We start from the raw sequence: 26496 nt of genomic DNA, 5'->3' as shown, positions 1-26496 counted from the left end.
TTGGAAGAGCTACTGCTGGCTTCCCATTATTTTGCTTGGAAATCCTGTCTGGCTAGCTGGCCTGCAGTGGCTGTCCTGTTGATCTCTTTTTGGGGCTGGAGGAAAGACACTGTCTTAGCAGCACTCAGACTGTCACTCTCAGAGCCTGAAGTAAAAAAATAAATAAAAGATCTGCTGATACTTAAATGCTGAACTTCAGAATCAGCTAGCACTCAGCATTTTGAAGCCTCTCCTTCCACAGCTATTAGAGATAAGGCCCTGTCACCAGTCTTGTACTTAAAAGGAAGGGCCTTAGCCTTGGTCACTTCCTTCCCCCTTCTCTGACCCTAATGCCAAAATTCTCTGTACTAAGTTGCCTAGGAGCATTTTCTCAATTCATCAGGACCAGCGTGGTCACTTGTTTGCACCTGCCAGCAGATCAGAACAAAGCAGAGCATTCAATACTACTCAAGGGTGACAGGGCAGATCCAAGAGAGTTTCAGCAAACGCTCCTCTGCTCAATCACATTTCCAGTGCTTCTGGTTTGCTCAGCGTCCTGCACAACAGCAGTCCCCTCTGTGCCAGGAAAAACAAGCAGCTGTGCGGCCAACAGCAGCATTTTCCTGTTTCAGTGGTGAATCACCAGCAGTGAGCTAAGCAACCAGCTGGGTATGGTCGGCCAGTGTTGTAGGAACATTGCACATGGGGACAGATTATGCCCCAGCCCTTGTGCCTCTAAGCAAGCTCTGATCACTCCTCATCCAGCGTGACCACCCCACAGGCAGGAGGAGACAGGCTGTGGAAACGCTGTGGTAAGGCTTCTGCCTTTGGAGCCCCAGCATTGCAGGCTGACAGCCTGTCACTCCACATGTCTGACCACACTGCAAGACACACGGCCACTCACTGGTGCAGTTTGACCCTGGAGAGGTTTTAGCATTCCCATCAGCAGGATAGGTCACTAAGTCTTAATGCTACAGGCACCTGTTTGTTTAGCTACCAAGAGCAGGAACACAGCTAGTGAAATCCTTCAGAGGGCTGCATTGCTTCTGCATATAAACCTTCCCAAACCCACAGAAGACAGTGCAAGTGTTCTCAAAAATATGGTTATGGTTGGAATAAAATACAGGTGATCAGGCGTTCCCAGCTGACAACATCTACACACCCGAGAGGCAGGCAGTCACAGAGAGCTGCTAAACCATTCAGCTCCACAGCATCAGAAAACTTAACACAGCATTGCATGGACGCTCATCCTCAATTTCACTTTTCATGAGCACAAAAAGCAAAGCCATTCCTTGCAAGCCAGTCTGAGGTCAGAAGAGCAGCACTGGATGCTGCTATCCAGGCTATGACTCAATGCCAGCACACGCCCCAGCGCCCTGCAGACCTTTTGCAGGCGATGCAGTGCTGAAGTGCAGAGCTGAGCAGCGCAGAGCTGAGCAGAGCAGAACAGAGCAGTGCAGTGCAGTGCAGAGCTGAGCACAGCCTCCTGCCCTCCTTGCCCCCAGCCCAGCCAACAGCCCAGGAGCTGCTCTGAGTGGCAGATGGCTGAAATCCTAAAGCTGCTCCAACTGCTCTCTGTAAAGAAAGCAGCCGTGTAAAAATCAGGCTGTGTATCAATATGCAAAAGCAATTATGCTAGAGACAGAGGGAGAGCCCTGCGAGGTCCAGACCAAAAGCCAGAGACACTGGAGTGGAGAGAAAGACCTATCAAATTCACCACAATTTTCCCAGCTTAAGGATCAGAAATGGAGCGTTCTGGCTCATAAATTCTACTTCCAGCAAATTCGAGCTTAAATCCCCTGAAGGCAATAAGGAAAAGGCAATCAACAACAACTCTAACCACTTCACAGATGCTCCTGTTTAGTTTTTACAGCACTTCTTACAGCATTCAAATGGGTGAAATGGGATTTCAACGCAGGGGGGCTGACAGCAGAAGGCAGGATTCCTCAGTGAAGATTCCAAGGGCAAAGGAAGTTCTGAGACGCATCGTATCGGTTATGATGAGTGAACTCAGCGTGCTCAACCTTGGCTCATTTTAATCTGGCAGTAAGAAAGCTTGGCTAAACTGAATATCCTGCAACTACAGGGCCTTAAAAATCCACAGGAGCCACAAAAATGAGAGGAAAAGCGAACAAACTGATGCGTTCCCTGGGAAGCCATGAGAAAACTAATCGCTGTTTGTCTCCAACTGTTGTTCCGCTTCCTGAGCCAAATGTTCCCAAGTCAGCTGCAGCGGCTGAGGAGTGACCAAATAGAGCTGGAAAGCTGTCGATTGAAAACTGCAGCTCAGGCACTCTCAGACTCCTTAACGTCTTCTATAGATCCAGGACCACCTGTCTGAAAAGCGGAGCCCTTCACTGCTGTGGCACGGGGCTGCACGCACACATCTCCAGCTAACGACGGCCATTCCGGGAGGAAACGCACAGCCTCACCTGACCTTGCTCACAGCCGGGAGGGGAGTGCAGCGCGCTGGGAAGGGATGTGCGAAGGGATCGGGCGCTTCCCTCTAAGCAGCAAGGTCATCTGCACGGAGCACGAAGAAGCTTCCAGAGCCCTCACCATCCCCTCCGTCTCCTCGCAATCTTACGGGCACGAAAGATGATACCCACCGCCTGAGCACTAGTGATGACAAAGGAGAAGGAACCATTTGGCTCCGGGACAATGCGACGCTAACCAAGTTGTCCTTACCTCGTATACGCTTTTACTCGCTCAGATTTGAACAGCATGGGGCATTCAAGACTAAATCACTATGATTTTTTACAGCAAGAAAGAGTCAACAGTGCAGGGATTCTGTTTGACAAAGCATCCTACTGTGAAACACACAATGTCTGCATTGTGCAAACCGATCTCCTGCAGGGCTAAGAAAACAAGGCAGGCTCGGAAAAAATACACACACTGCTTGTGGCCCACAATGCCTCCTGGTACTTCGCTCACGGTTTCTCTTCTGCAGGTGCCACGTTTTCAGAGTTACGTTAAGAATCCCCTGACAAAAATGCTTTTGTGAGGTCTGGACAACACAGAGTGCTGTTCCTCTAGAATCACAGACATCAGCTCTACCCTCCCATTACTGCAAGTATTTAAGTGCAGCCAAGGCAGTCCTGCTTAAAGCCTGAATTCTCAGTATAAATGAGATTCCAGAGGTTGATGTATTTGGAGCTTCACAGCAGAAACGCATTTTCCACTTCTTCTAATGTGATATTGAAGGATGCCCAACATATCCTAAAAAGCAGCATTTGCCTCCTTCCTCTGAGCTTACGGAGCTCATCACCCAGGGAAATAAATTGTAGAAGAGAGATTGACTGAAGGGGAAAACAATAATCTCCTTATGTTTTGGGTCTTCGTTATCCTTTCCAAGATTTTCACCCCTTTCTCTTCTCAGACACAGTTTTGCTTTGCTTGCTTAAAGCATTCATTACAGCCCATCTAGGCCAGGCAAGGATTAGAGAAGCACTGGCAGGAGCTGCAAAAATACAAGGTTGTTAGGTTGGAGAAGAGGCATAAACAACAATTCAGCATGGAGCACTTCAGAGAAAACAATCCCCCGTATATAAATTTTAAGCAGGTACATAATAAGAAAAGCGAAATCATTCATAGAATTGCAAACCAGACACTCTTGATAATAAAATAATTTTGCCCACCTGCCCATTCCCACACAACGGTGCATCTACACCTTGCAGACGAGGCAGGTTAACCACAGCAATGTTAAGTAGTGTCTCTTAGTAAAGGACCAGATTCAATGCAGAGCCAGGTCGCTCCACGAGACAAGATCCCAGCCTGTGATCTGGCTGTGCTTCACCTCAAATGCCACAGAGACAATGCTGCAGCTGGAACTAATTGAAGGCAAATTAGTAAAACTAGGAGCCACGATGGGAGAGAATATTCTGTGTAGCATTCAAGAAAGCAAACAGAGAATCTAAAGTCTGTCAGAGATCTCGGGGTCTGCAAGGCTGAGGCAAGCATTCGCTTTTTCACTTGTCCCCTGTTCCTTCCCAAGTTAGCTACAGCATTTCCACAGCAGAACTACTGCCCAAGTCCACGCAAACAGCTTCTAAGTACTCTCTTTGGATTCAGAGATCAAAAGCCAGATGATTACTTAAGTCCGCTAGATAGCTAACATTTCAAGCACCTCTTTTTCTTCAAAAGAAGCAAAGTAATAATGCTTTCACAACAGCTAAGTGGTTCCTCAGAAAGTGCTACTACAGGCTTGTGTGATCACAGCATTTTCCCAAAAATTATTTACTGTTCATCCAATTTCCAGTGCCTGTCCATTCCTGCAGCCCAGGAAAAAACAAACAAAAACCCACCCACCCATTTGCAATCTCTCTCCTCCACTCTCTGCACTAAAGGAAGCAAGAGAAGGAGGAAGGCAACAGGGCGCTGCTGACCAGATGAGTTGCAGACTTGGCTTTGAGGACAGACTTGTTTTCCTTCTACTGCTGATAGAATCATATTCCAGAAATGGATCCTGCAGAGAAGTCCATCACTGCAGGTTGTACTGATCACTGACAACACGGAAATCTAGTCTGCACAAGTGTCTCAAAAGAACATTAGCTGTCCAGCCCAGCAGCCCAGGATGCTGTGTCATCCCGGAGGCATGCATTTACCTGGTTTAATAAATGGTTTATTCAAAAGAAAGATGAGTTTGTTGTATACAATTCCAAATTCACACTGTAATTTGTGTTCAAAAACATCACAAGAGTTTCCATCAGTCAGTCAGAACAGATTTGCCAGGTGCCTCTCAGCACATTCCATCAAGGAATGGGCAGAAGCGAGCCAAGAAGACAGACCCTCCTCCAGCAGCCCAGAGAGCAGGAGACCCTGCACCCTGACGCTCTGCTGCACAGGAGGCAAGCAGCAGTCAGAGGTGACTCACCTCGTCCAAACCCAGCTCCTCCACGCACAGCTGGGCCAGCCCCTCCATCCCCACCTGAATGAGGAGTGCTCTCTTCATGCACTTTGGGCTGCCTTCTGCTCCTCAGCAGTGCACAGACGGGAGGCACACTTACCAACAGCCCCATCATTTCTACACAAAGGGTCAGGCTGAATCCATTCTTCCTGAAAATTTACTCTTTGGGCAGCAGGAACAAACACCTCACCATTCAAAGTTATAAACGACTTTTTTCCAGCAATGCTTGTAGAAAACATCACACTTTGCTGCTGTGTGCTCCCCCCACTTCCTCACTCATACACAGTAATTCCTTTTACCTCAATAGCAGATGCAGTTGCTTTCACATAAGAATCCAGAATTTAAAGAAGACAACGTCTATTGCCATAATCCATTGTGTGGGAGAAACAGACAGAAAATATAATTGTTCCCTGCACAACACATGAGCTGTACTTTCTGCACTGAACACACTGAGCTCCACTTGAGGCGACAGTGATTTCCATGCAGGAGGCAAAGGAGAATTTTATATCTGATCTAATACAGGATAAATCAATGAGCACTCATTTATTTCTTACACTTCCCATCAGCTCAAGGAGATACACTGTCCTAGAGTTTCAAGGCTATCCGCGCTGCCTTTGTATAGGAAAAGCATACCTCACACTTTGAGACTCTGTTTGAACTTCCTTGGAGTCCTGTGAAGGACCAGAAATCACCTGGCCCAGGCTGCTGCTCAGCATTTACAGTGCACGACTTTGGGCAAGGTCATACAACAGCATCTCTGTTTTACTTTCCATTCATGACAAACAAGCGTTGGGAAGCTTAACTACAGTGCACAGAGCATTGAGATTCTCAGATAAGTTGTACTACGGAAGGGCAGATTTGTTTTAATTAGTGTATGCTACGGATTCAAGGGATGAAAGCTCTTCTCTCTGTCTCTTCCAGTTGCTGGAGCTTGTAAGAAAAACTACCCAGCATCACAATCCTCCGCACTGCATTCAGAGAACCTTTTGCAGCACAGAAACCACACTTCTCTGGCTGCAGCCTGAATTCCAGTTGGCTCTGCAGGACTCTGACCTTCCAGGGCAGCTGAAAGCAGGAGCTCCCCTGGAGGTATATACTTCAGCACAACTCGAGGAAGGCAGAGCTTTAATATTCCTCCCCACGCAAGTCTTTTCTTCCATTACGAGCTTAAAAGCTGCGTGATTAGGGAGATTAATTTTTGCAGCTGGACATTTTCTTTAAGAATGCCATTTTTCACATAATTTTCTCATTTAGCTCCTTTATTCCAATCCCAAAGCAATCACTTACCCAGTACAGACCTCTCCTGCAAGATTCTGAAAGAAACATACTCTTGCTCCTCAGTCTTTTCTTTTTTACATCAGCAACAAGTTTGTTTTCAAAGAACTCTATTGCTACTTATTTCAACCTTGTAATTTGTCTGCATTTCCAGACAACCAAATCTCAGAGCCTAGAATAGAGATTCATTTCCTAAAGGATCTGGTGGCAAAAGCTCCATGTCCAGGTGGAGGCCGGTAATGAGCGGTTCCCCCAGGGGTCTGTCTTGGGACCGGTGCTCTGTAACATCTTTATCAATGACATCGATGATGGAATCAAGTGCACCCTCAGCAAGTTTGCTGACGACACCAAGCTGAGTGGTGCGGTCGACACGGTTGAAGGAAGGGATGCCATTCAGAGGGACCTCGAGAGGCTAGAAAGGTGGGCCTGGGTGAACATGATGAGGTTCAACACGGCAAAGTGCAGAGTTTGGCACTTGGGCCGGAGGAATCCCAGGCATCCCTACAGACTGGAAGGAGCGGTCCTTGAGAGCAGCCCTGTGGAGAAGGACCTGGGGGTCCTGGTAGATGAAAAACTTAACATGAGCCAGCAGTGTGCCCTTGTGGCTCAGAAGGCAAATGGGATCCTGGGCTCCATCAAAAGAGGGGTGGCCAGCAGGGACAGGGAGGTGATTGTTCCCCTCTACTCTGCTCTTGTGAGGCCCCATCTGCGGCACTGCGTCCAGGTCTGGAGCCCCCAGTACAAAAAAGACAGGGAGCTGTTGGAGAGGGTCCAGAGGAGGGCCACGAAGATGATCAGGGGACTGGAGCACCTCCCCTATGAGGACAGGCTGAAGGAGCTGGGCTTGTTCAGCCTGGAGAAAAGAAGGCTGTGGGGTGACTCATTGCAGCCTTTCAGTACCTAAAGGGAGCCTACAAACAGGAGGGGAATCAACTCTGAAAAGGTTGATAACAGCAGGACAAGGGGAAATAGTGTTAAGTTGAGGGAGGGGAGATTTAGGTTGGATATCACGGGGAAGTTCTTTACTGTGAGAGTGGTGAGGTGCTGGAACAGCTGCCCAGAGAGGCTGTGGATGCCCCGTCCATCCCTGGAGGTGTTCAAGGCCAGGCTGGATGGGGCCCTGGGCAGCCTGGGCTGCTGTGAAATGTGGAGGTTGGTGGGCCTGCGTGTGGCAGAGGGGCTGGAGATTCATGATCCTTGATGTCCCTTCCAACCCTGGCCATTCTGTGATTCTGTGTGAAAAGCTGTGTCATGGATCAACTTAAGAATGGCACAAGAAGTTCCTTCAAAAAACAAACAAACAAAAAACAGTAGTGAGATCTGAACACACATCTTGGTGAGAGAGGGCTGAGACAGCCTGGAATACATGTTAAAGTTTGGAGTGGTGAACGACACAGCAACACAGAACAGGCACGCAGCTTTCAGTTACTCTAAATCACATGCTGGAGGCTGATAAGGTGCTCACAGCCACTTTGCCTTTCCCTCAGAGTCACCTGGGAAGCAGACAGTGGGTGATTTGCTGCTAATAGCTGCTACCTGGGGATAAACCTGAAGAAATGCACTGTGTTTAACCTGCCACCCTGACCCCAGCAGCCCACAGCCAGGCACAGTAATAGCTGAGCTGATGCTCCAAGCTCTGGCTCAGTGTTCTCTAATCAGAGTTCAGGCATAAGAAAAATAAAACAGAAGGAAATAGCTCCTGATTTTCCCTATTCTCTGATTTTCCCTATCCTCATCCCTCTGGCAAGCTTTACCTCTCCTGAAAACAGGACTTCTCACAAACTTCATCCCTCCAGAAGACAAGCCTCTGATAAGAACACAGAAGTGCATGCTTTTGTTAATGCCATTCCAGTCCTCAGCAGAGCAGAGACATGCTGGAATCCCTCACAGCCTCCAGGAGACACAACTTCTCTGTGTTGCACAGAACGTTTTCTTCACAAGCAAGGAGGAAAGCTGGACCCCATGCCCCATTTTTTAACGAGCCTATTTTGCAAGTGATGGCACTGGTCCACTCATTAGCTTAAGCCTCGCCTTTCGCAGAGATAAAGATGCCTCTCAAGGTGTTGATGCCAGCCTTCCGGTCTCAATCTGTCATTCCATGCCTGCAGCACTGCTGTCTTCAGAGGGCTTCATATAATCCAGAATCACTTCCATAGAACAGGCTTAATATTTTTTTCAGCAAGCTCAACTTGATTAAAAACACAGAGTGAAGTAACAGTTCTTCAATATCTAGAGACACCCAGGTCAAGGAATTCCAGGAAATGAGTTCTCAAAAACCACACAGCTGTCTTCTAAGAAGCATAAAATTAGTTCCTCAGCAATTTCCCTGTATTTCAAAGGGAGCAAATTGTGGACTATTTTTACTTACTAATATGCTCACTCCCACGCTTATGCTTCAACACAACCTTGTTGGCTTTAATCAAACGACAAAACACACGTAACTTCTTTAAAGGGTGGAAGAAAAAAGGACAGAAAAGTGAATAACGTTATTCAGTAAAAAGCCTATTAAACACATGAGAAAACAGGGATGCAGCCTCCTGCTTAAGTTAAAACAAGAAGATGTGATGGAACAGCAGTGCAGGACGGAGCGGTGATTTAGCCACAGATGTGTGCTGTAGAGTTGGGACAGAAGAGGAAAAACTGACAGTCAGAAACCAGGAACTAGCTCAGGAAGTCAGAGGAGGAGATAAGTAAGGGAACCCGTATGACTGCAAGAGGAAATCAAACCACAGAAATCACAGAGATGGGGAAAAGAGGCACAGTGCAGTGAAGAGCTACAGGCCAGGAAACAGCGTGACTGATAGAAATGCTGTGCTTGCAGAAGCAGAGCTTGCACAGGATCACAAGAGTTGTACAGGTCTGCACACCTGCAACATCAGCTGAGAGTCGAGAGATATATCCAACAGAGCTGCTAAAGCACATTCATGAGGTGTCACATCAAGCAGGAGCCCACAAACACGCTTTAACACACCCAATGTCTGCATCTCACCTGCAGAGGGGAATGGCTCCAGCAAATGCTCACTGAGCTGAAAGCAGAGCTGCTGAGCGATGGGAGCTTTTGTGCTCCCTATGCCCAAGGCTGGCTGCGTCCCACTGAACAGCTGGCTTAACAGGGCTGCGTACAAACTGTCTCCAAACACTCCTGATTCTTTGATAGCAACACAGTAAGGATTTTAAGGTCTATCAGCACACATTCGTGTCCTTATTGCAGAAGTCAGAATGTAAACTAGAAATAGGCAAAACAACGGCTGCAAAAGCCAGCTCCTCATGGAAAACAGCAAGTTACATCAGTGCAGCTGCTGCACCTGACATCGCGATGGCACAGCAGCTCAGGACAGCCGGTGCGAGGAGCAGCTCTTTACCAGCACGGGAGAGCTGGGCGGCACGGCAGGGAGCCACAGCGCGCTGTGCAAAGGACAGACAGAACGTGCTGGAAGAGGCACGGCCGGTCCGCCCCGTCCTCTGCCCACCTGCCGCAGCACGGCTCTGCCCGCACCGAGCTGCATCACAGCCGGCTCCCGGCACGGCTTCTCAGGCGGCCGCGGGGTGCCGAGCTGCGGTCCAGGGCAGGACGGCACTGCCGACACGGGCATGGAGCCGGGCAGAGGTGAGATAAGGCAGCACGCCTTACTTTGGCTGGGCAGCAATGAAACGACGCAGCACGCCTTACTTTGGCCGCGCAGCTCCTCCCGATCCGCGCTGTCCCGCGGGGCCGAGGCGCCGCTTCCGCCGTCATCCAGGGTGAGGATGAGCGGGACGTCGTCATCCATGCTGACGGCCATCCCGGCTTTCCCGAAGCTCCTTCCTTCCCCGAGCAGTTCGAACTGGTTCCAGCTCCGCGCACGGCTCGGTTCCTCAGATCCCTCTCCCGTCACAGCTCCCATCGGGGCTCTCCCGCAGCCGCCGGAACGCGGAGCCGCGCTCCCCCATCCCCGCCCTTCCGAGGCTCCGGACGCCGCAGATCGGAGCAGCGCGGTCCCCACGCCCGGCCGCTCACGGGACGGCGCGGTGCCACGAGGACGGGACGGCCGGGCGCGGAGCCGGGCGCGGGGCGCGGGGCATGGCGGCGGCGGGCCGGGCGGCGCGGAGCCGCGAGGTCCTTTCCGAAAGGAGCAAAGCGCTGTTAGGACGGGCCCGGCAGCGCTGCGTCCCCGCGAGGTCACGGCCGGCCCGCACCTCCCGCAGTCGCCGGGCTCGAGCCGCTCCGCCGCTCCAATGAGCGGCACTCGAGACCGGGCTGCCCCGGCCCGGCCTGCGCCACCGGTATCGGTACCGGTACCGCTACGGGCCCCGCCGCCGCGCCTCCGCGCCGCTCCGTCCCGTCCCGCCGCCCCTCATTGGCCGCCCGGCGGTGCGCCTCCTTCCAGCTCGCCAATCGGCGCTCGGAGCTCCTTACGCCCCGCCCGCCGCCGTCTTGCCGCGCCCCCCGCGAGAGGAGCCGGATTTTTCCCGCCTCCTTCTAGCGTTTCCTCCCGTCATTGGGCAGCGGAGGTGTTTATCTGGAGAAGAGAGGATGCCGATTGGCTCGAAGTGACGCGTTTGGCATAACTGGCGGGCCTACGCTTACGGACGGGAACGAAAAGGGCGGGCTCTCGGGAGAGCGACGCGGACTGCTATTGGCTGCGCGGTGTGAGGACGCCCCACCCCTTCCGCTCAAGGCCGGATGTGAGCACGCCGGTCACCCGGCAACGGCCGGCACCGAAGCGCTGAGAGGCGGGGCTGGCTGCCGGAAAGCTCCGCAGGAGGACGCGAAGCCCGCTGCGGTGCTCGCCGCTCCGCCGTAACGCGCCGCCGCTTTCGGCGCCGCACGAATCCATCGCGAGCACCGGCCGCCGCCTCGGCTCTGCCGCCTCCCGCTGCGATCGCCGGGCAGCGCCGCCGCCGGCTCGGCGCGTGTGCGGCCGGGCTGACCGCGCGTACCGCCGCGTGACGGGTGGGCGTCGGGGCGCGGGGCCGGGACGGCTGGGCCGGGAGGCTGAGCGGCGCCCTAAACGGGAGCTGGCGCGCTCCTGAGAGAGCGGGTGGGGCTGGGGCAAAGGAAGGGCGAAGCGTGAGCGCACGGCGGGCGTCTGAGCACAGCGGCCGGTGCTGAGCCGAGCCACCAAAAACCCGTTCCCTTAGATAAAGTCTCTTCGCTTCAGAGGCTCCGTCCTTCAGGTTCTTCGGCACTGCGCTTTGCGTCCTGCTCTCGGTTCAGCAGTTCTCCCGGGCGGTTTCAGGACAGTTACTTCATTCAGTTCGTTAATTTGCTTCCCAGCATCCGCCCGCTGTTAGGGAACGGGGCTCTCGTGTCAATTCTTAATCCTGCTGTCTCCATCTAGTGTCCAGATCGCACCTCTGCTCCTCTCAGTCCCTTGGAAGAACTGCAGACCTAACAGCCTGTATCACTGCCCCAGTATCCGATGAAGCTTATCGGGCTCAAATTCGAGTCAGTGCCCATAGTGCCTCCAAACGATAAGGAACTGGGGGAGCTCAGAGAAGCACGAAGGTATTTGGACAAGCGCCTCTTGAAATATCCAATCGAGGCTCGTTTCCTGGCTTTGATTGCTCTGGAAAGGCTCAATCCGGCAGCCACGTGCAGTTCAACCAGGTTTTGTGATAGCTGGCAGGATCCCTCCACGTAGGCGTGCAGGGCACCTGCTGGAGGCTCTCCAGTTTGCAGCTGCTGCCTTAGCAGGCTGAGTGCTGAACACTCTGCACCAAGAAGGCCCAGCTGGCTTTGAAGGAGAATCATACTGTGCTTGTCCCGGACTGCGTTGTTCTCGACTGGATTTGACAGAATGTTTCTCTGGTGGGGGAGGGGAACTAGCAGACTCTCCCTCGCTACCTGCATTCCTTGATGCTTTTTTTAGAGGCACTCCTTTAAGCGCTGCTGAAGACCAAGTTACTCTTTACCACCTGTGGGACAGAAAGTGGGGAGGAGTGGTTTTGCTGAAACATTTGAAGGCGTGAGTTGTGCCGAGGGAGGCCTGGGCTCGCTGTCAGGGCCAGATCACCCACCGCCCTGCATACAAAACACAGGCCTCAGAAAGTTTCCCTTCGATCATTTATTTGGTTACAATACTGCCCTGCTGCAGCAGTACTCATAACCTTCAATATGAATCATGTTTTTTGACACAAAGCGTCCAAGTCAGCACTCCCAAATCACCAGAAGCTGTCGAAATCAGGGGTTGCCAAGGATCACAGAATATCCTGAGTCAGAAGGACAAGGATTATCGGGTCCAACTCCTGACTCCACCCGGCAACCCAAAAGAAACCTCAGCTGCCCCTCACGCTTCCTGCCCTCCGGACTCTTCACCCAGCGTCTCCAGAACCTTGCTGGCGTCAGCTGCTCCTGGAGCTCCACCTGAGTTCCGCACCCCAGCCTGACCCACGATGGACCGGCAGTCGAGCCTCCTCCTGCAGCTGGACGTCTGCTGGAGGAGGTCCTATCCCCCGGGGCTCAGCCTTCCTGGCCAGACACCCCGGCAAAAGGAATCGGACTGGTTACCTCATCTTTTCAGAAGATTGCTGGTTGGTGGAGATTGCCATCGCCACCACAGCCGGACATCACCACAGCCGACATCCCGCTCTTCCGCAGGACCGCCTCCCGCCCGGCTCGCCGTCCTTCCAGCGCTGTGATCGCTTCCTTCATCCTCCCCATGGCGCAGCCCCGCTCGCGGCCTCCATCGGGCCCGGGTCCCGGCAGAGTCCTCGCCGGGCGGTCGGTGCCCGGCTCACGTCCGCGAGGGCCGCGCGCTCGCGGAGCGAGCTCTCGTTTTACCGCCATGGAGGCTTGGCCTCGCAGCCCCGTCCCGCCGCGCAGCTCCCGGCGCAGCGCCCGCACGCGCTTTTCGACTGGGCCGCGGGCGGAGGGGCGGCGGCTGCCGCAGGACGGCGACGCGGTTCACGCCTTTCTGCCTCGGCGCGGCCCGGAGCGAGGCGAGGCCGATCCGAGGAGGCGTTCGGGCGGCCGAGGGACCGCGAGCATCCTCCGGGAGGAGCGGCCCGGCCGCCGGCGCCCGCGCAGCCCTCGAGATGCTCGCAGACGCCCGGCCGGCCCCGCCGAGCCGTCCCGGAGCCCGCGGGGTCTGGCGGCGGGGGGCCGCTCGCGGGGCCGGAGGGGGGGCCGGGCTGGCGGCGAGGGGCCGGCGGCGGGCTCCAGAGCAGGGAGTGCAGCTTGGCCACGTCCGCTCTCCCCATCCGCGGCGCCCGGGCCGGCTGCCCGCGCCGGCTGCCGAACAGAGACTCGTCGCAGTAGGACGGAGCGCGGCGCCGCGACCTGCCGGGGAGACAAAGGGCCGGGCGCTGGGAGCGGGGCCGGCCGGGGTCCGACGGCGGCGGCGCCGACTGCCCGACCCCGCTCACCTCCACCGGCTGCCCGCCCTGGGGACGCTGCTGCGGCCGGCCGCGCTGCCGGCGCGCCCCGAAACCGCCGCCATAGGGCGGCAGCTCCGCCCCTTCCGCGCCGCCGAGCGGGGCCGCCGCCCGCAGCGCGGCACGAACGGGGGGCGTGATCGTGGTGGGAGGGGTCGTGATAGGAGGGGTCCTGATGGAAGGGAGGGGTCGTGATGGGGGGTTGTGTTGCAGGGACGGATCGCGATGGCCGGGGCGGGTCGTGATAGGAGCGGGGTCGCGATGGCCGGGGCGGGTCGTGATAGGAGCGGGGTCGCGATGGCCGTCCCGTGAGCCCGCGGCTCGGATCCCCTCGATCTCCTCGTCGCCCCGGCCGCAGAAGTGGCGTTTCCAGTCCTCGTGACTACCGGTACTGATGCCCACAATCCCTGCTTCCAACAGCAGCGTTTGTGCGTGCTGGTGAAGACGCCTAATGGTTGTTATTAAGCAGAAGAAAGTTTTCTCGTTTGATCATTAAAGTTATCTGTGACTTTGTAAAATAACGAGTTGGCAGGCTCGCTGCAGAAGAAATATCCAGAATACTTGCACAGTGCTGACAGCCTGTAATTTTCAACATCTCAAAGCACAAAAAGCAAAAAGTAATTTGCTGTTAATGAGTTGTGCGGTGTGTATTCAATTGGTGCTCTGCTATTCGGACCACACGGGGCAGCAGGGAAGCAATGAAGAAACACGCGGCGGCCCTTCGCTCAGCCAAGCTCACTAAAGCTGGGTTTACAAGGATGCTGACCATCTCAATGTGGCAGACCCTGTGCGGCTCAGGGAGGTGCCTTGCTGCAGCGTGGAGCTGGGTGCGATCCCCGGGGATGTGGCTAGGCTCCCCATGGGACTTGCAGAAGGAGAACTGTGTGCTCCAAGGAGCTGATTGATTGCCCTGGGGAAAAGCTCCAGGAATGTACTTGTGTGCCCTCGAGTGATGGTTGTGTGGCTAACAAACGTGCTTGGGTTCCACAAGGAGATGTGTGGATGCCAGGAACGCACTTGGTTACCACAAAAAGATCCTTGGTGAACTGAGGAGATGCATTTTGTTTTGTTCATGCAAAGAAACCCATGTCTGTGCGCAGGCAGTTCTGCAAGCAGAGTTGGTGGGAACTGATGTGGAGGCAAAGCCATTCAGCAATGGCTTTGTCGTGGGAAAAGCTGAGATTTTAACTTGAGTAGTGGAAGTCCCATGTGACCGATGAGAGAAATGGCAGTTAGGAGGGCTGGGATGAAGGTTGCCCATACAGTATCTGACAAAAATCCTTTCCCCACCTATTCAGACTTAAAATGCAACAGTCTGAATCCATATGAATGGGAGATTGTTGATACTGCTTATTCCTGAAGCAGAAAAACAAAGAATGCTGGGAAAAAGAAGAAAATGTCTTGCTATTTCATGTTGAAATCATTCCTTTACACTAGACTCCTGGAATCTCTTTAATAGACCACACAGGGGGAGACCTCATTGCTCTCTATAACTACCTGAAGGGAGGTTGTAGTGAGCTGGGGGTCGGCCTCTTCTCTCGTGTAACAGTGATAGGACTAGAGGGAATGGCTTCAAGCTGCGCCAGGGGAGATTCAGGTTGGAGGTCAGGAAATACTGCTCTTCTGAAAGAGAGGTCAGGCACTGGAATGGGCTACCAAGGGAGGTGGTGGAGTCCCCTTCCCTGGAGGTGTTCAAGGAATGTTTGGACGTTGTGTTGAGGGACGTGGTTTAGTGAGGACTATTGGTGATGGGTGGGTGGTTGGACTGGATGATCTTGTAGGTCTTTTCCAACCTTGGTGTTTCTGTGATTTCTGTGACAAGAACGGAAGAGTTAATAATGTAGAAGATGCAGAGGCTTGTAAAGGCGCCGTGCGTTTCCATGAGCCCTCTGGTGCCAAGGTTCCGAACTGCAGCTCCTAAAGACCTGAACGGAACAAGTTCTCCTGAAGTCTTGAAGTCAGCCACAAACCTCCAGGTTCTGGGGCTCTTAGTGCCTCCGTGACGGCTGTCACTGATGACGAAGCCATGAAGGGAAGCGTTGGTGGAGGTACCTCTCCCTGGGGCTGAAAGAAAGTGGAAAGTGGTAGCACAGCACGGTGCAGGTGACTGGTGATGCCACCTGAGCCCTTGAAGTATTTCGCTAAACAGGGCAGCTGATTTCAGACTCCAAACCCAGATATCCTAGATCCAGCCCTGCTTCTTTCTTAACTCTATCCCAGAACTGAATTGCACATCCTCCTTCCTCTGCTGTCTCAAAGTACTCAAGTGCAACAAGTGCTTAAATGCAACCCCATGCTTTCATAGAATCATAGAATCATAGAATTACTCAGGTTGGTGCTTTGTCACATCTTTTCCTGCTGTTAGCACACTCCCTGCTCTGCACGCATGTTGCTTAATCTGGAAGACAGCTCAGCACCATACAGCCATTCACTCCCCTCTCCCAGTGAGAAAGGGGAGAGAATTGGGGAAAAGAAAAAAAAAAAAAAAAAAGTAGGACTTCTTGTAGGTTGAGATAAAATTATTTACTGAGAAAGAGAAGGGAGAAATAATAGCAGCGATGATGTCATGCACGTATGGTATGCAGATATTTACAAAACAAGTGGTGCACAATGCGACTGCTCGCCATCCACCCTTTTCCTGAGCATTGGCTGCCCCCGGCCAACTCCCATCCATTTTAAAGCTTTCTCAGGTGACGTCATATGGTAAGGAATGTCCCGGGGTCAGCTGTCCTGGCACAGTCCCCTCTCAGCTCCTTGCTGGCAGGACAGTATGAGAAGCTGAAATGTCCTTGGTTTGCCTGCAGTGCTGCATCCAGATGTGCAGTGCTCAGTGCAGGAGAGGCATGGAGCTGTTGGAACATCCACAGGGGGAGCACAAAAATGCTGCATGGGATGGAACAGCTCCCTGCAAGGACAGGCTGAGAGCTGAGGGTGTGCAGCATGGAGAAGGCAGGCTCTGAGATGACAGAAGAGCAGCCTTCAGTATCAAAAGGGGCTGTAAAAAAGGGGACAGACTCCTTTGCAGGGTTTGTTGTGGTTGGACGAGGAGAAGTGGTTTCAAACTAAAAGAGGGGAGATTTGGATGTCAGATAAGGAAAAAGTTTATTACAATAAGCATGGTGAGGCACTGGCACAGGCTGCCTGTAGAGGTGGTGGTTGCCCTGTCCTGGAGACATTGGAAGTCAGGCTGGATGGTGCTCTGCACTCCTGACTGAGCTACAGGTATCCCTGTTCACTGCAGGGAAATTGGATTACGTGACCTTTAAATGTCCCTTTCAATTCTAAGGATTGTATGACTATCTGTTCAGCACTGCTCAGCAACAAACAAATCATGGGTGTGTTGTCAACACTGCTTTTCTACCAAAGCCAGACACTATGAAGAAAATCAACTCTGTCCCATCTGAAAACAGTGCAATATCTGCTCCTTATTCCATATCATTTACAGCATGTTCAAGTCCCACAATTACATCCTGGTTGGTCGCCATCACCTTTCCTGCCTTTTGATATATATACACACATATCACTCCTGCAAGTGTGTGGGCTATCCCTCTAAATCACAAGTGCCAAACCTTTTGTGCCTGGCCACACTGTGTGAAAAGGAGTTGTCTTGAGCTGTGTGTAAAATATATAATAGAGTTTATGCATATAAGCAAGATATATATAATACGACATTATTAATATATTTCTTCTGCAGTGAATGTGCTAACTTATCAGATTATTTTATGAAATAGCACAAGCCCAAGATTAATAATTAAATAAGAAAACTTATGTATCTGCTTAATAACAAAAAAGGCCTTTACATGCAGACACGTGTGTAGGTAAATTGAAATATTATCATTGTCAGCCACTGGGTTCTACTCAGAAATGGCAAACGTGTGTCAGTGTAACACAAGCAGGTTAAGTTCTGCCTGAGTGACTATGGTAGGCCCTGCCCTGCTCCCTGCCCTCCACAGCATTCCATTGTCACCTGTGCAGGCAGTGCTCGAGCTCTGTGCAATCAACTCATGAAAAATACTGCTAAAAGTCTCCTAGTAATGCTAAAAGTTTGCAGTCTCGTGGGGATGTGGTACTGACTGCCTGGGGCTGAATGTGGCCCATAGGTTGGACACACCTGCTCTAAACTGTCCATGGAGTTCCTTTAGTCCATGACTTTGAGCTCCATCTGTCATAACAGACCCTCAGGGCTGGAGGAATGATGCATGATGTTGGATTGCTGCATGCCATCCAATGCCCAGGTGGCCAAGAGGGCCAACGGCATCCTGGCCTGCATTAGAAACAGCGTGGCCAGCAGGAGCAGGGAGGTGATCGTCCCCTGTACTCAGCTCTGGTGAGGCCGCACCTCGAGTGCTGTGTTCAGTTCTGGGCCCCTCACTACAGGAAAGACATTGAGGCCCTGGAGCGGGTTCAAAGAAAGGCGACAAAGCTGGTGAGGGGTCTGGAGCACAAATCTTACGAGGAGCGGCTGAGGGAGCTGGGATTGTTCAGTCTGGAGAAGAGGAGGCTCAGGGGAGACCTCATTGCTCTCTGCAACTTCCTGAAGGGAGGCTGTGGTGAGGAGGGTTTGGCCTCTTCTCCCAGGCAACAAACAGGACCCGAGGAAACGGCTGCAAGTTGCACCAGAGGAGATTTAGATTAAACATAAGGAAGAACTGTTTCTCTCAGAGAGTGGCCAGGCACTGGAATGGCTGCACAGGGAGGTGGTGCAGTTGCCGTCCCTGGCAGTGTTCAGGAGGCGTCTGGATGAGGAGCTGTGAGATATGGGTTGGTGCTGGTGGTAGTGATGGTGGTGGGAGGACGGTTGCAGTAGATGATCTTGTAGGTCCTTTCCAACCTGGTGATTCTGTGATTCTGTGATTCTGTGATTCTGTGATTCTATGCTGAAGCCCATTCTGGTTCCATCAGAATTCATTCTTCATTAATGTAGATGATTCTTGAAGCAAAATCATTGATAAGGCATATAGCAAACCTAGTAATGATGACATGCAGTTTTAAGTAGCAATTAACATAATACAACTGAAATCATTGGTTGTGCTCACTCATCCTCAAATCGCCTTTGAAGTGAGGGGTACACAGCAGACTTCCGTATCCTTCCATATCACCCATCAGGTGCGCTCAGGTCCTTGAGCAAAAGCAATCCCATGGACGGGCTAGCCTTTGTTCAAGGCAGGAAGAACCAGAACCGTCTTGCCCAGCATGTTATTCACGTGCATTACAGGTACTTTATTTCCTTCTACAGGACACAGGAGTTTTGACTGGGCAGGGCCAGCTTGATTGGCAGGTTCCCCAGTGTTGACTAACCAGATGGCTTTTACTAAATGTGTGTCCCAGTGTTTAAATGTGCCAGCACCCGTTGCTCTCAGTATACTCTTGAACAGTCCATTGTATTACATGATGCGGGATAGGATGTATGATATACCTGTGCATACTGCTTGGCCCAGGTGTTTGTGGGGTTGTTTTGGAAAGTCCCGTTGTCTGACTCAATTATTTCTGGGTACATGTTACCGCAAGACTTGCTTTTCAAGGCCCAAGATATGTTTCCAGCCATCCAGTGGTTTCTTCCACCACTGCAAGCACACGACACTTATGACACTTGCCCTGGTGAGTTTGTGGGAGTTTGATATAACCCACCTGCCCGGCCTCCCCAGATTTATACTTCAGCCAAAGAGGCTTTATCTGTTTGGCTGATTGCAGCACATGTTTCACGTTAGTGGATAACCTGTACAGTAAGGTCCATAGACAAGTCCTCCCTTCAGTTCCTAGCCCATCTAACTGTTCATTTTTTCCTTGATGGCCTGAGGTGTCATAGGCACAATGGGCTAGAAATAATTCACCCTTATGTTGCTAGTGCAGATCTACTTGAGTCATTTCAGTCCTATTGGCCTGATCCACCTGCTGGTTGTTTTGATACTCTTCAGTCACACGACTCTTAGGTATGTGAGCACCTACATGAGACCTTTACAACCAAGTTCTCCACTCAGACAGCAGTACCTTTCCACAGTGCAGGGGCCAGATGGGTTTGCCACTGTGCTGCCAGTTGTTCTGCTTCCATTGCTGTAACCACCCCATATGAGGTGGCCACAATCCAGGAGTCAGTGTAGAGGTAGAGCATGGCCACTTCTCTCCTTCACCAGTGTCTGAAGCCAGCTGTATGGCCTTCACTGCTGCAAACTGGCTCCACTCATCTTCTCCTTCTGCAGTTTCAGTGACTTGTCACGTTGACTCTATATAGCAGCCTTCCACCTCTGATGCTTTCCCACAATGTGACAGGTTGCATCAGTGAACAAGGCATGCTACTGCTTACTGTCTGTATATTACAGTAAAGTATAATATAGTATATTATACAGTGGGGTCTAAAAATTCCTAAAAACTGGATTTCCTGTGTAGGTCCCTTGACTGTTGTTTATGACATAACCAGATCTCATTAGGATTTGTATTATTTTCTTCCCTTTCTCAGAAACTTCCTCTGCTGTGTTGCTCGGCACAGTGATGCCACCAGTGATTGCTGGTGTTCAGAAGCTTCCTCTTTTTCCAGAGCAGTCTGGATCAGCCCATGACAAATGGTAGGGCTGTGTTTCCACCCCTGGGGCTGTCAATTCCAGACGTACTAGACGCCCCTCCAAGTGGAAGCAAAATGTGGTCTCCACTCCATTGCCAGAGGGATTGAGTAAAAAGCATTGGTGATGTCAGCTGTGGCATACAACTCGTCTGCCTTTGACTCCATTGAAGTTCTAGCATGTCTGGCACAGCAGCACTTAACAGTAGTGTGACTTCATTCAGGCCATGATAGTCCACTGTTAGCCTCCACTCTCCACTGGCCTTTTGTACTGGACATGTGGGGCTGTTGGTGAGTAAGTCTTTCTGATTACTCCTCGGTTCTTCAATTGACAAATCAACTGATGAATGGGAATCAGAGTCCCAGTGGGTGCAGTACTGCCACTAGTGCACTGTTATAGCAGTGATCTGCACCTGCTGTTCTACTCTTAGCAACCCCACAACAGAAGGGTCCTCTGAGAGACCAGCTAGGGTAGACAACTGCTCAAAGTCCTTCATCTCCAAGGCAGCTATACCAGAAGCCCACCGATACTCTTTTGGGTCCTTGAAGTACCCTCTCCTGAGATGCATGGAGACTACGAGCCAGTTGCAGTGGAGTCCTTTTGCCGCTCATTCATAAACCAGTGTTACAAAGTACATAAAATTATTATCAGTGAAGTCTCCAGAGGTGATAAGCAGCAGCACAATTAAATATATAAAGAGAAAGTCAGGTGCTACATAGCACACCCCTGAAAACAGGCACATCAATTCTGAGAGCAGAAAAATCAACACCATGACGAGCAATTATGAAACTTAATGTAATGCTTATAATAATTTTGTTTTGATACACTCTGGTCAGATCTCCTCTTGTCCTAACCCTTTGGGCCCTGCAGTGGTGCCAAAAGGATGGCGTGTTTTAATGGGCTGGCAGCCTGCTCCTGTGCCTTGAAGACTTACTCCTTGAGGAGTAACCAGCATCCTGGGCCCCTTTACCCTTCAGGACTGAATCCCAAGGGACTCACCCTACCAATGTCCTGGACAGTTCAAAGTCTGCCCTCTGGAAGTCCAAGGCAGCAGTTTTGCTGCCCCTTTCCTGATTTCACTAACAAGTGAGAACTCTACCATTTTGTGGTCACTCTGTCCAAGATAGCTCCCGATCCCCACATCTCCCACCAGACCCTCTTTGTGAACAGGAGGTCTAGAGGAGCAGCTCCCCTGGTAGGCTGTCTTACCAGCTCCATCAGGAAGTTGCCTTCCGAACACTCTGGAAAGCTCCTAGACTACTGTTTCTGCGCAGTATTGTATTTTTAGCACATATTAGGGAAGTTGAAGTTCCCCGTGAGAATATGGGCTGGTGAACACGAACTTCTGCCAGCTTGTAGAACACCTCATCTGTCTCTTCATCCTGGTCAGGCTATCTATTAGACTCCCACCAGGATGTCCGTATTGCTGGCCCTCCCCCGATCCCTTCCCGTGGAGATTCAACCTTATCATTCCGAAGCTCAACAGCATTGAAATACTCTCCAACATAGAGAACCATGCCAGCACCCCTCCTTCTTTGCCTGTCCTTTCCTATAGCCATTCATTGCAGCTCTCCAGTTGTGGGAGCAATCCCACCACGTTTGTGTAATGGCAACTAGTCACAGACTGCCTGCCTCACAGTGGCTTCCAGCACCGGTGCTGCATGCATGGTGTAGATGCACTTCAGCCCAGCCCCTTGCCTCACCCCAATCCCATTATTGTTCCCCTAAGCTCATCTCTAGCAGGCCTGCTTTTATCCCCTTTCCCCTTCATATCTAGTTTAGAGACCTCTCAACAAGCCCTTCCAGCTCCTGGGCTAGGATCCATTTCTCCTTTTGTGGCAGGTAAGACTCATCCACAGCTGTCAGGCCAGGTGCTGAGTAAACCACCCCATGATCAAAAAACCCCATGTTCTTGCAATTACACCGGCCTCTCAGTCATGTATTTATGAGAAGGGTTTTCCCGCTCCTATCAGCATCCTTCCCTGCCACTGAAGGACAGGGAGTCTGGAGAAGAGGAGGCGCAGGGGAGATCTTATTGCTCTCTATAACTACCTGAAGGGAGGTTGTAGCAAGCTGGGGGTCGGCCTCTTCTCTTGTGTAACTGGTGATAGGACTAGAGGGAATGGTTTCAAGCTGCGCCAGGGAAGATTCAGGCTGGATATTAGGAAATACTACTACTCTGAAAGGGTGGTCAGGCACTGGAATGGGCTGCCCAGGGAGGTGGTGGAGTCCCCTTCCCTGGAGGTGTTCAAGGAACGTTTGGATGTTGTGTTGAGGGATATGGTTTAGCAAGAACCATTGGTGATAGGTGGATGGTTGGTCTTTTCCAACCTTAGTGATTCTGTGATTCTGTGATTCTGTGATTCTGTGAATTAATAGGATGGCAGATATTGTTCTGCTTTTAGCTGGGACAGAGTTGATTTTCTTCAGTGTCCGGTACAGTGTCTGGTCTCTGACTCCTCTTTACTTCTGTAGGGTGATATGCGTGACATACGTGTTGCTTCAAAAATTGCCCCAAAATTCTGGTTTGATCACACACATAGAATTACTCTGAATATCACTGATTGCTAGTGCACATGTGCTTAGACTTCAAACCTCAGAGGAATGAGAGTTTGGAACCAACCCAATAAACTAACTTCTGAGTAGCCATTGCTTACTGAAATATAAGGCTTTCATTTTTGATGGCTTGCATGATACAAGTTGTAATGATATTGTTAAGCTTGCTAATGCTTGTTGATGGACAGCCGTGTAGATTGTTTAGAAAACAGTAAAAGTCGTGTCTTTGTACCAAGCAGATAAGGATGATATGCCGAACTCCTTGTACCCAGCAACTAAGGGAAGTTCCATCAAGCCTTTATATCGAGCAGATAAAGGAGTCATGGAAACAAGTATTGTGCAGTCAAGGTAAGAAGCTTAACCAAGCATGTGTGAAGACCAGGTTCAACTAGCAGACACAGTGAGGAAGAATACTGACGACCACCAGGGAGCCCAGGAGACCATCACCACAAAAAGACTGAGCGTGCAAGGAGGTGGAACTCTATGTTAGGGATTCTGGGGGGAGTATTGAATATGTACGTACTGCTCAGGAAATACTTTGCATCTGTAACACATGTATATAAGCTGAAGATATTTAGTATAAGATATGCACAATTAGGTGGAAGGATTCCCTTTTGCATTTGGTGCCTAGAATAAAGAATGGCTGCTTTCTAGCTGTCCAAACTAAGTCTTAAAGAGTTTCATGATGGATCAGCTTATAATAACATGCAGAGTAATGCAGTAGATGGCTGTGGTTTAACCCAGCAGCAGCTGAACACCACGCAGCCATTCATCCCCACCCTCCTCCCAGTCAAATGGGGAGAGAATTGAAAAAAGAGTGGAACTTCTGGGTTGAGATATAAGCTATTGAATAAGACAGGAAAAAAAGAGAGAAATAACAATAATTATAAATTTATATCACAAATTAAGTGATACACAACACAATTGCTCACCATGCACTGACAAATGCCCATCCTTTCACCAAGCAGCGGCTGCCCCTTGGCCAATTTCCCTCCACATTATAGTTTTCTCACGTGACATAGGTTTCTCATATGGTACAGAATATCCCTTTGGCCAATTTAAGTCAGCTGTCCTGGTACTGTCCCCTCTCAGCTTCTTGTCTCAGCCCCCTCAGCCCCTTCACTGTCAGGGCAGTACAAGAAAATGAAATGCACTGCTCTGCAATAGCTGTACAACAATGCTGTGTTATCAAAATTGTTTTTCTCTTAAAGCCAAACCATGGCATTATTCCAGACACTCTGAAGCAAATCAAATCAACTTCATTCCATCTGAAACATGGCCAATAACCACGCCTTATTCTGTACCATTTAAAGCATATTCAGGTCCCACAGTTTCCCATACATCCCAATTACCATCACTGCTCTTTACAGCAGATATCATTCTGTAGTTTATGGGTTGTCCCTGCAAACAGATGTTATAGAGAGTGATGAAGTCTTCCCTCAGCCTCCTTTCCTCTAGATTAAACAGTCACAGTTCCCTCATATGTCTACGTCTTATTTTCTAGTCCCTTCATCAGCATTGTTGCTCTTCTCTGTACACGTTCAAGCAAGTCAGTAACCTTTTTGTAGCAAAGGGCCCCAAACTAAAGACAATATTCACTGTGCAGCCTCACAAGTGCTACATGTGAGGGGACAATTGCTTCCCTGGATCTGTCTTAGAAACACAAGCAGGAAGAAGAGGGAAATGGGATTTCTCTAAAAATAAAATAAGAAGTTTGTACACTTGAGAATGATCAAAAGGGGGAAATTTACAATTGCTGCGGGTTTTGTTTTATTTTTTTTAAAGTTCTCCCCTGCTTTTTTTTTTTTTTTTTTTTCCTTTAGTGCCCTGTGTTTCCCAAGAGAAGGGCAGGCAAGGCTAAGTTGCAGTTATGTGCTTCAATCATTTCAGATCATAGCCTAAAAAGACACTTGAATTTGCAACCCTGAGATTGAAGCAAATGGAACGGAAGTGCTGACCCACTTGGAAAAGGAGAAAGTCCTCTGTCACCATTTGTACCTCCGATGGTTGCTCATTTCCAGTCTGACAGCACAGTTACTGAAAAGACATCTTGATTTTCTTCCAAACATATATTATATCTGTGTTGCTGGCAAACCTTTTTTCTGTTCTGAAAGTTTAAGAAGGTCATGTCATGAATACAAATGTATAACTTAGCTGGGAGCTAAGAACATTCTAGAAGAAATCTTTTCTTGAAACTTGAAACGTCCCTGAAGCTGCTGCTCTTTTCTGCTATGCTTCAAGAAACAGTCCAGGACAAAACCTCTGGGCATGGCTTTCTGTTTTCCAACTGAAAGTCTTTTTCAAAATTTCCTTCACTGCCGTGTTTCTGAACGCGTAGATGAAGGGATTTAGCAGTGGAGTTATAACTGTGTTTAAAATGGTGATTATTTTGGTCAGCTCCAAGGAAGCTTTGACGGAAGGCTTGACGTGGAGAAAGATAGTGGATCCATACCAAATAATTATTACCATGAGGTGGGAAGAACAAGTGGAGAAGGCTCTTCTGCGGCCTTGGGCAGATGGGATCTTCAGTATGGTATGTATGATATAAGTATATGAGACCAAGGTAATGACACAGGAGCCAAGGATGACAATGGTAAACGTGATGAAGCACACCATCTCCACAAGGGAGGTATCTGTACAGGAAAGGATAATCCAGGGAGAGATGTCACAGAAAAAGTGGTGGATGACATTAGAGCCACAGAAAGACAACCTGGAAATCAAAGATGTGGGCACTGAAATGGTCAGGAAACCACCTATCCAAGAAATCACTGCCAGCCACTTGGACAGAGTGCTGTTCATGATGGTGCTGTAGCTTAGGGGGTAGCATATGGCCAAGTAGCGGTCGTATGCCATGACAGCGAGGAGGAAATATTCTGTGCAACCGAAAGAAAAGACAAAGTACATCTGAAGGAGGCAACCTGTGAAGGAAATGGATTGACTCTGTGACCCCAGATTAACCAGCGTCTTTGGGACACAGGCAGTGGTGAAGCAGATCTCCAGGAAGGCAAAATTGCAAAGAAAATAATACATAGGGCTGTGGAGATGACGGTGAGTCCTCACCAGAATGATAATGGAGACATTGCTCATGACTGTCAGCACATATGCAAAGAGGAGGAAGAGAAACATTGTTAGCTGCAAATATTGAGAGCCAGGAAATCCAACTAGAATGAACTCCTTCACATGGGTGCGACTTCTGTTCCACATCCAGTCCTAACAAGCAAATCACAGACTCACTGAAGATGGATGCACCGGTGCACCCCTTCCAAACCACCAGAGAAATGTTATACCCAACTTCACCATGGATTTGAGTGCAGTGAAATCAGTCACTCAGGTCTGGATTCATTCTACTAAACCTTAGCCATGTTGCTAAAGAGACAGACCTAGGATCAGGGTCAATTCTGTGCGCCTGCCAGTCAGTTAGCCTCTCTGTAATGCAATTCAACTTACCTCTTCTTAGTAGGGTAATCAGGATGGGATGAAGAGCCTTGTGGAGAAGACAGTATTTCTCTTCCTTGGCTGTAAGGGGGAACTGAGAGAATTAGCTTGCACCTGACCACAGAGGTTGCAGTGTCTGGTGCATCCTATTTTCTCTTCAGCATTTTGGTATGATTTGAGAGAATGGAGTCATCTTCATCTGAACTAGTTATAGCCAAAGGAGACAGACAGGCACTTAGAGGTGCAGTTTATACCAAAGCAAAATCATTGTCTGCTATTTTAATAAATCACATCCTCATCTGTATATCTTTCTACTGACAATGAAGAAACACAATGAGAGGCTGTTTCCAAAGAAGGTAGTTGAGATGTAGGTGAGGTCAGATCCTGATGCCTGTAGCAGCCAGGCAGAATCTGAGCAAGTTCAAGATCTGGTCT

At 50.3% G+C, this 26496-nt stretch overlaps 3 protein-coding genes across 7 annotated transcripts in view; all 3 read right to left on the bottom strand.

The window, feature by feature from the left end:
* Positions 1–10535, bottom strand: part of TPCN1 (two pore segment channel 1) — a 52451-nt gene extending 41916 nt beyond the window's left edge. Inside the window, exon 1 of one of the 3 annotated variants that reach the window (XM_031592075.2) lies at positions 9831–10535. In XM_031592075.2, coding sequence (XP_031447935.1) covers positions 9831–10044 — 214 coding nt within the window. In that variant the 5' untranslated portion in view covers positions 10045–10535. The other 2 variants (XM_090120790.1, XM_090120789.1) reach the window with 2 other exon arrangements.
* A 1667-nt stretch (positions 10536–12202) lies between these two features.
* On the bottom strand, positions 12203–13592 carry RITA1 (RBPJ interacting and tubulin associated 1). 3 transcript variants are annotated; one of them, XR_016458704.1, is made up of 3 exons: positions 13508–13592; positions 12651–13421; positions 12203–12525 (listed from the first exon to the last, which is right to left on the bottom strand). XR_016458704.1 is itself a non-coding variant. In XM_031592074.2 (2 exons), exons 1-2 carry the CDS (start codon positions 13579–13581, stop codon positions 12920–12922), a joined length of 576 nt encoding a protein of 191 aa, XP_031447934.2. In that variant the 5' UTR covers positions 13582–13592; the 3' UTR covers positions 12203–12919. The 3 variants fall into 3 exon arrangements, 1 of the variants encoding a protein (XP_031447934.2); XR_016458703.1 differs by having other exon boundaries at positions 12203–12506; XM_031592074.2 differs by having other exon boundaries at positions 12203–13421.
* An 11263-nt stretch (positions 13593–24855) lies between these two features.
* On the bottom strand, positions 24856–25830 carry OR6F1 (olfactory receptor family 6 subfamily F member 1). The gene has a single exon (XM_031592037.2). The coding sequence runs from the start codon at positions 25828–25830 to the stop codon at positions 24856–24858; it is 975 nt and encodes a 324-aa protein (XP_031447897.2).
* Between the last annotated feature and the right edge of the window lie 666 nt (positions 25831–26496).

The sequence above is a fragment of the Phasianus colchicus genome, chromosome 18 (assembly GCF_987193195.1).
Source record: "Phasianus colchicus chromosome 18, bPhaCol1.hap1.1, whole genome shotgun sequence".
NCBI lineage: Eukaryota > Metazoa > Chordata > Aves > Galliformes > Phasianidae > Phasianus > Phasianus colchicus.
This window is presented reverse-complemented; position numbering and strand designations above follow the sequence as displayed.

Excerpts from the sequence above, each read along its gene's own strand:
- RITA1 (XM_031592074.2), bottom strand. The coding sequence starts at position 13,581 with ATGGCGGCGGTTTCGGGGCGCGCCGGCAGCGCGGCCGGCCGCAGCAGC. Across the intron at positions 13,422-13,507 it reads AGGGCGGGCAGCCGGTGGAG|GTCGCGGCGCCGCGCTCCGT; the intron begins GTGAGCGGGGTC and ends TCTCCCCGGCAG.
- OR6F1 (XM_031592037.2), bottom strand. The coding sequence starts at position 25,830 with ATGTGGAACAGAAGTCGCACCCATGTGAAGGAGTTCATTCTAGTTGGA.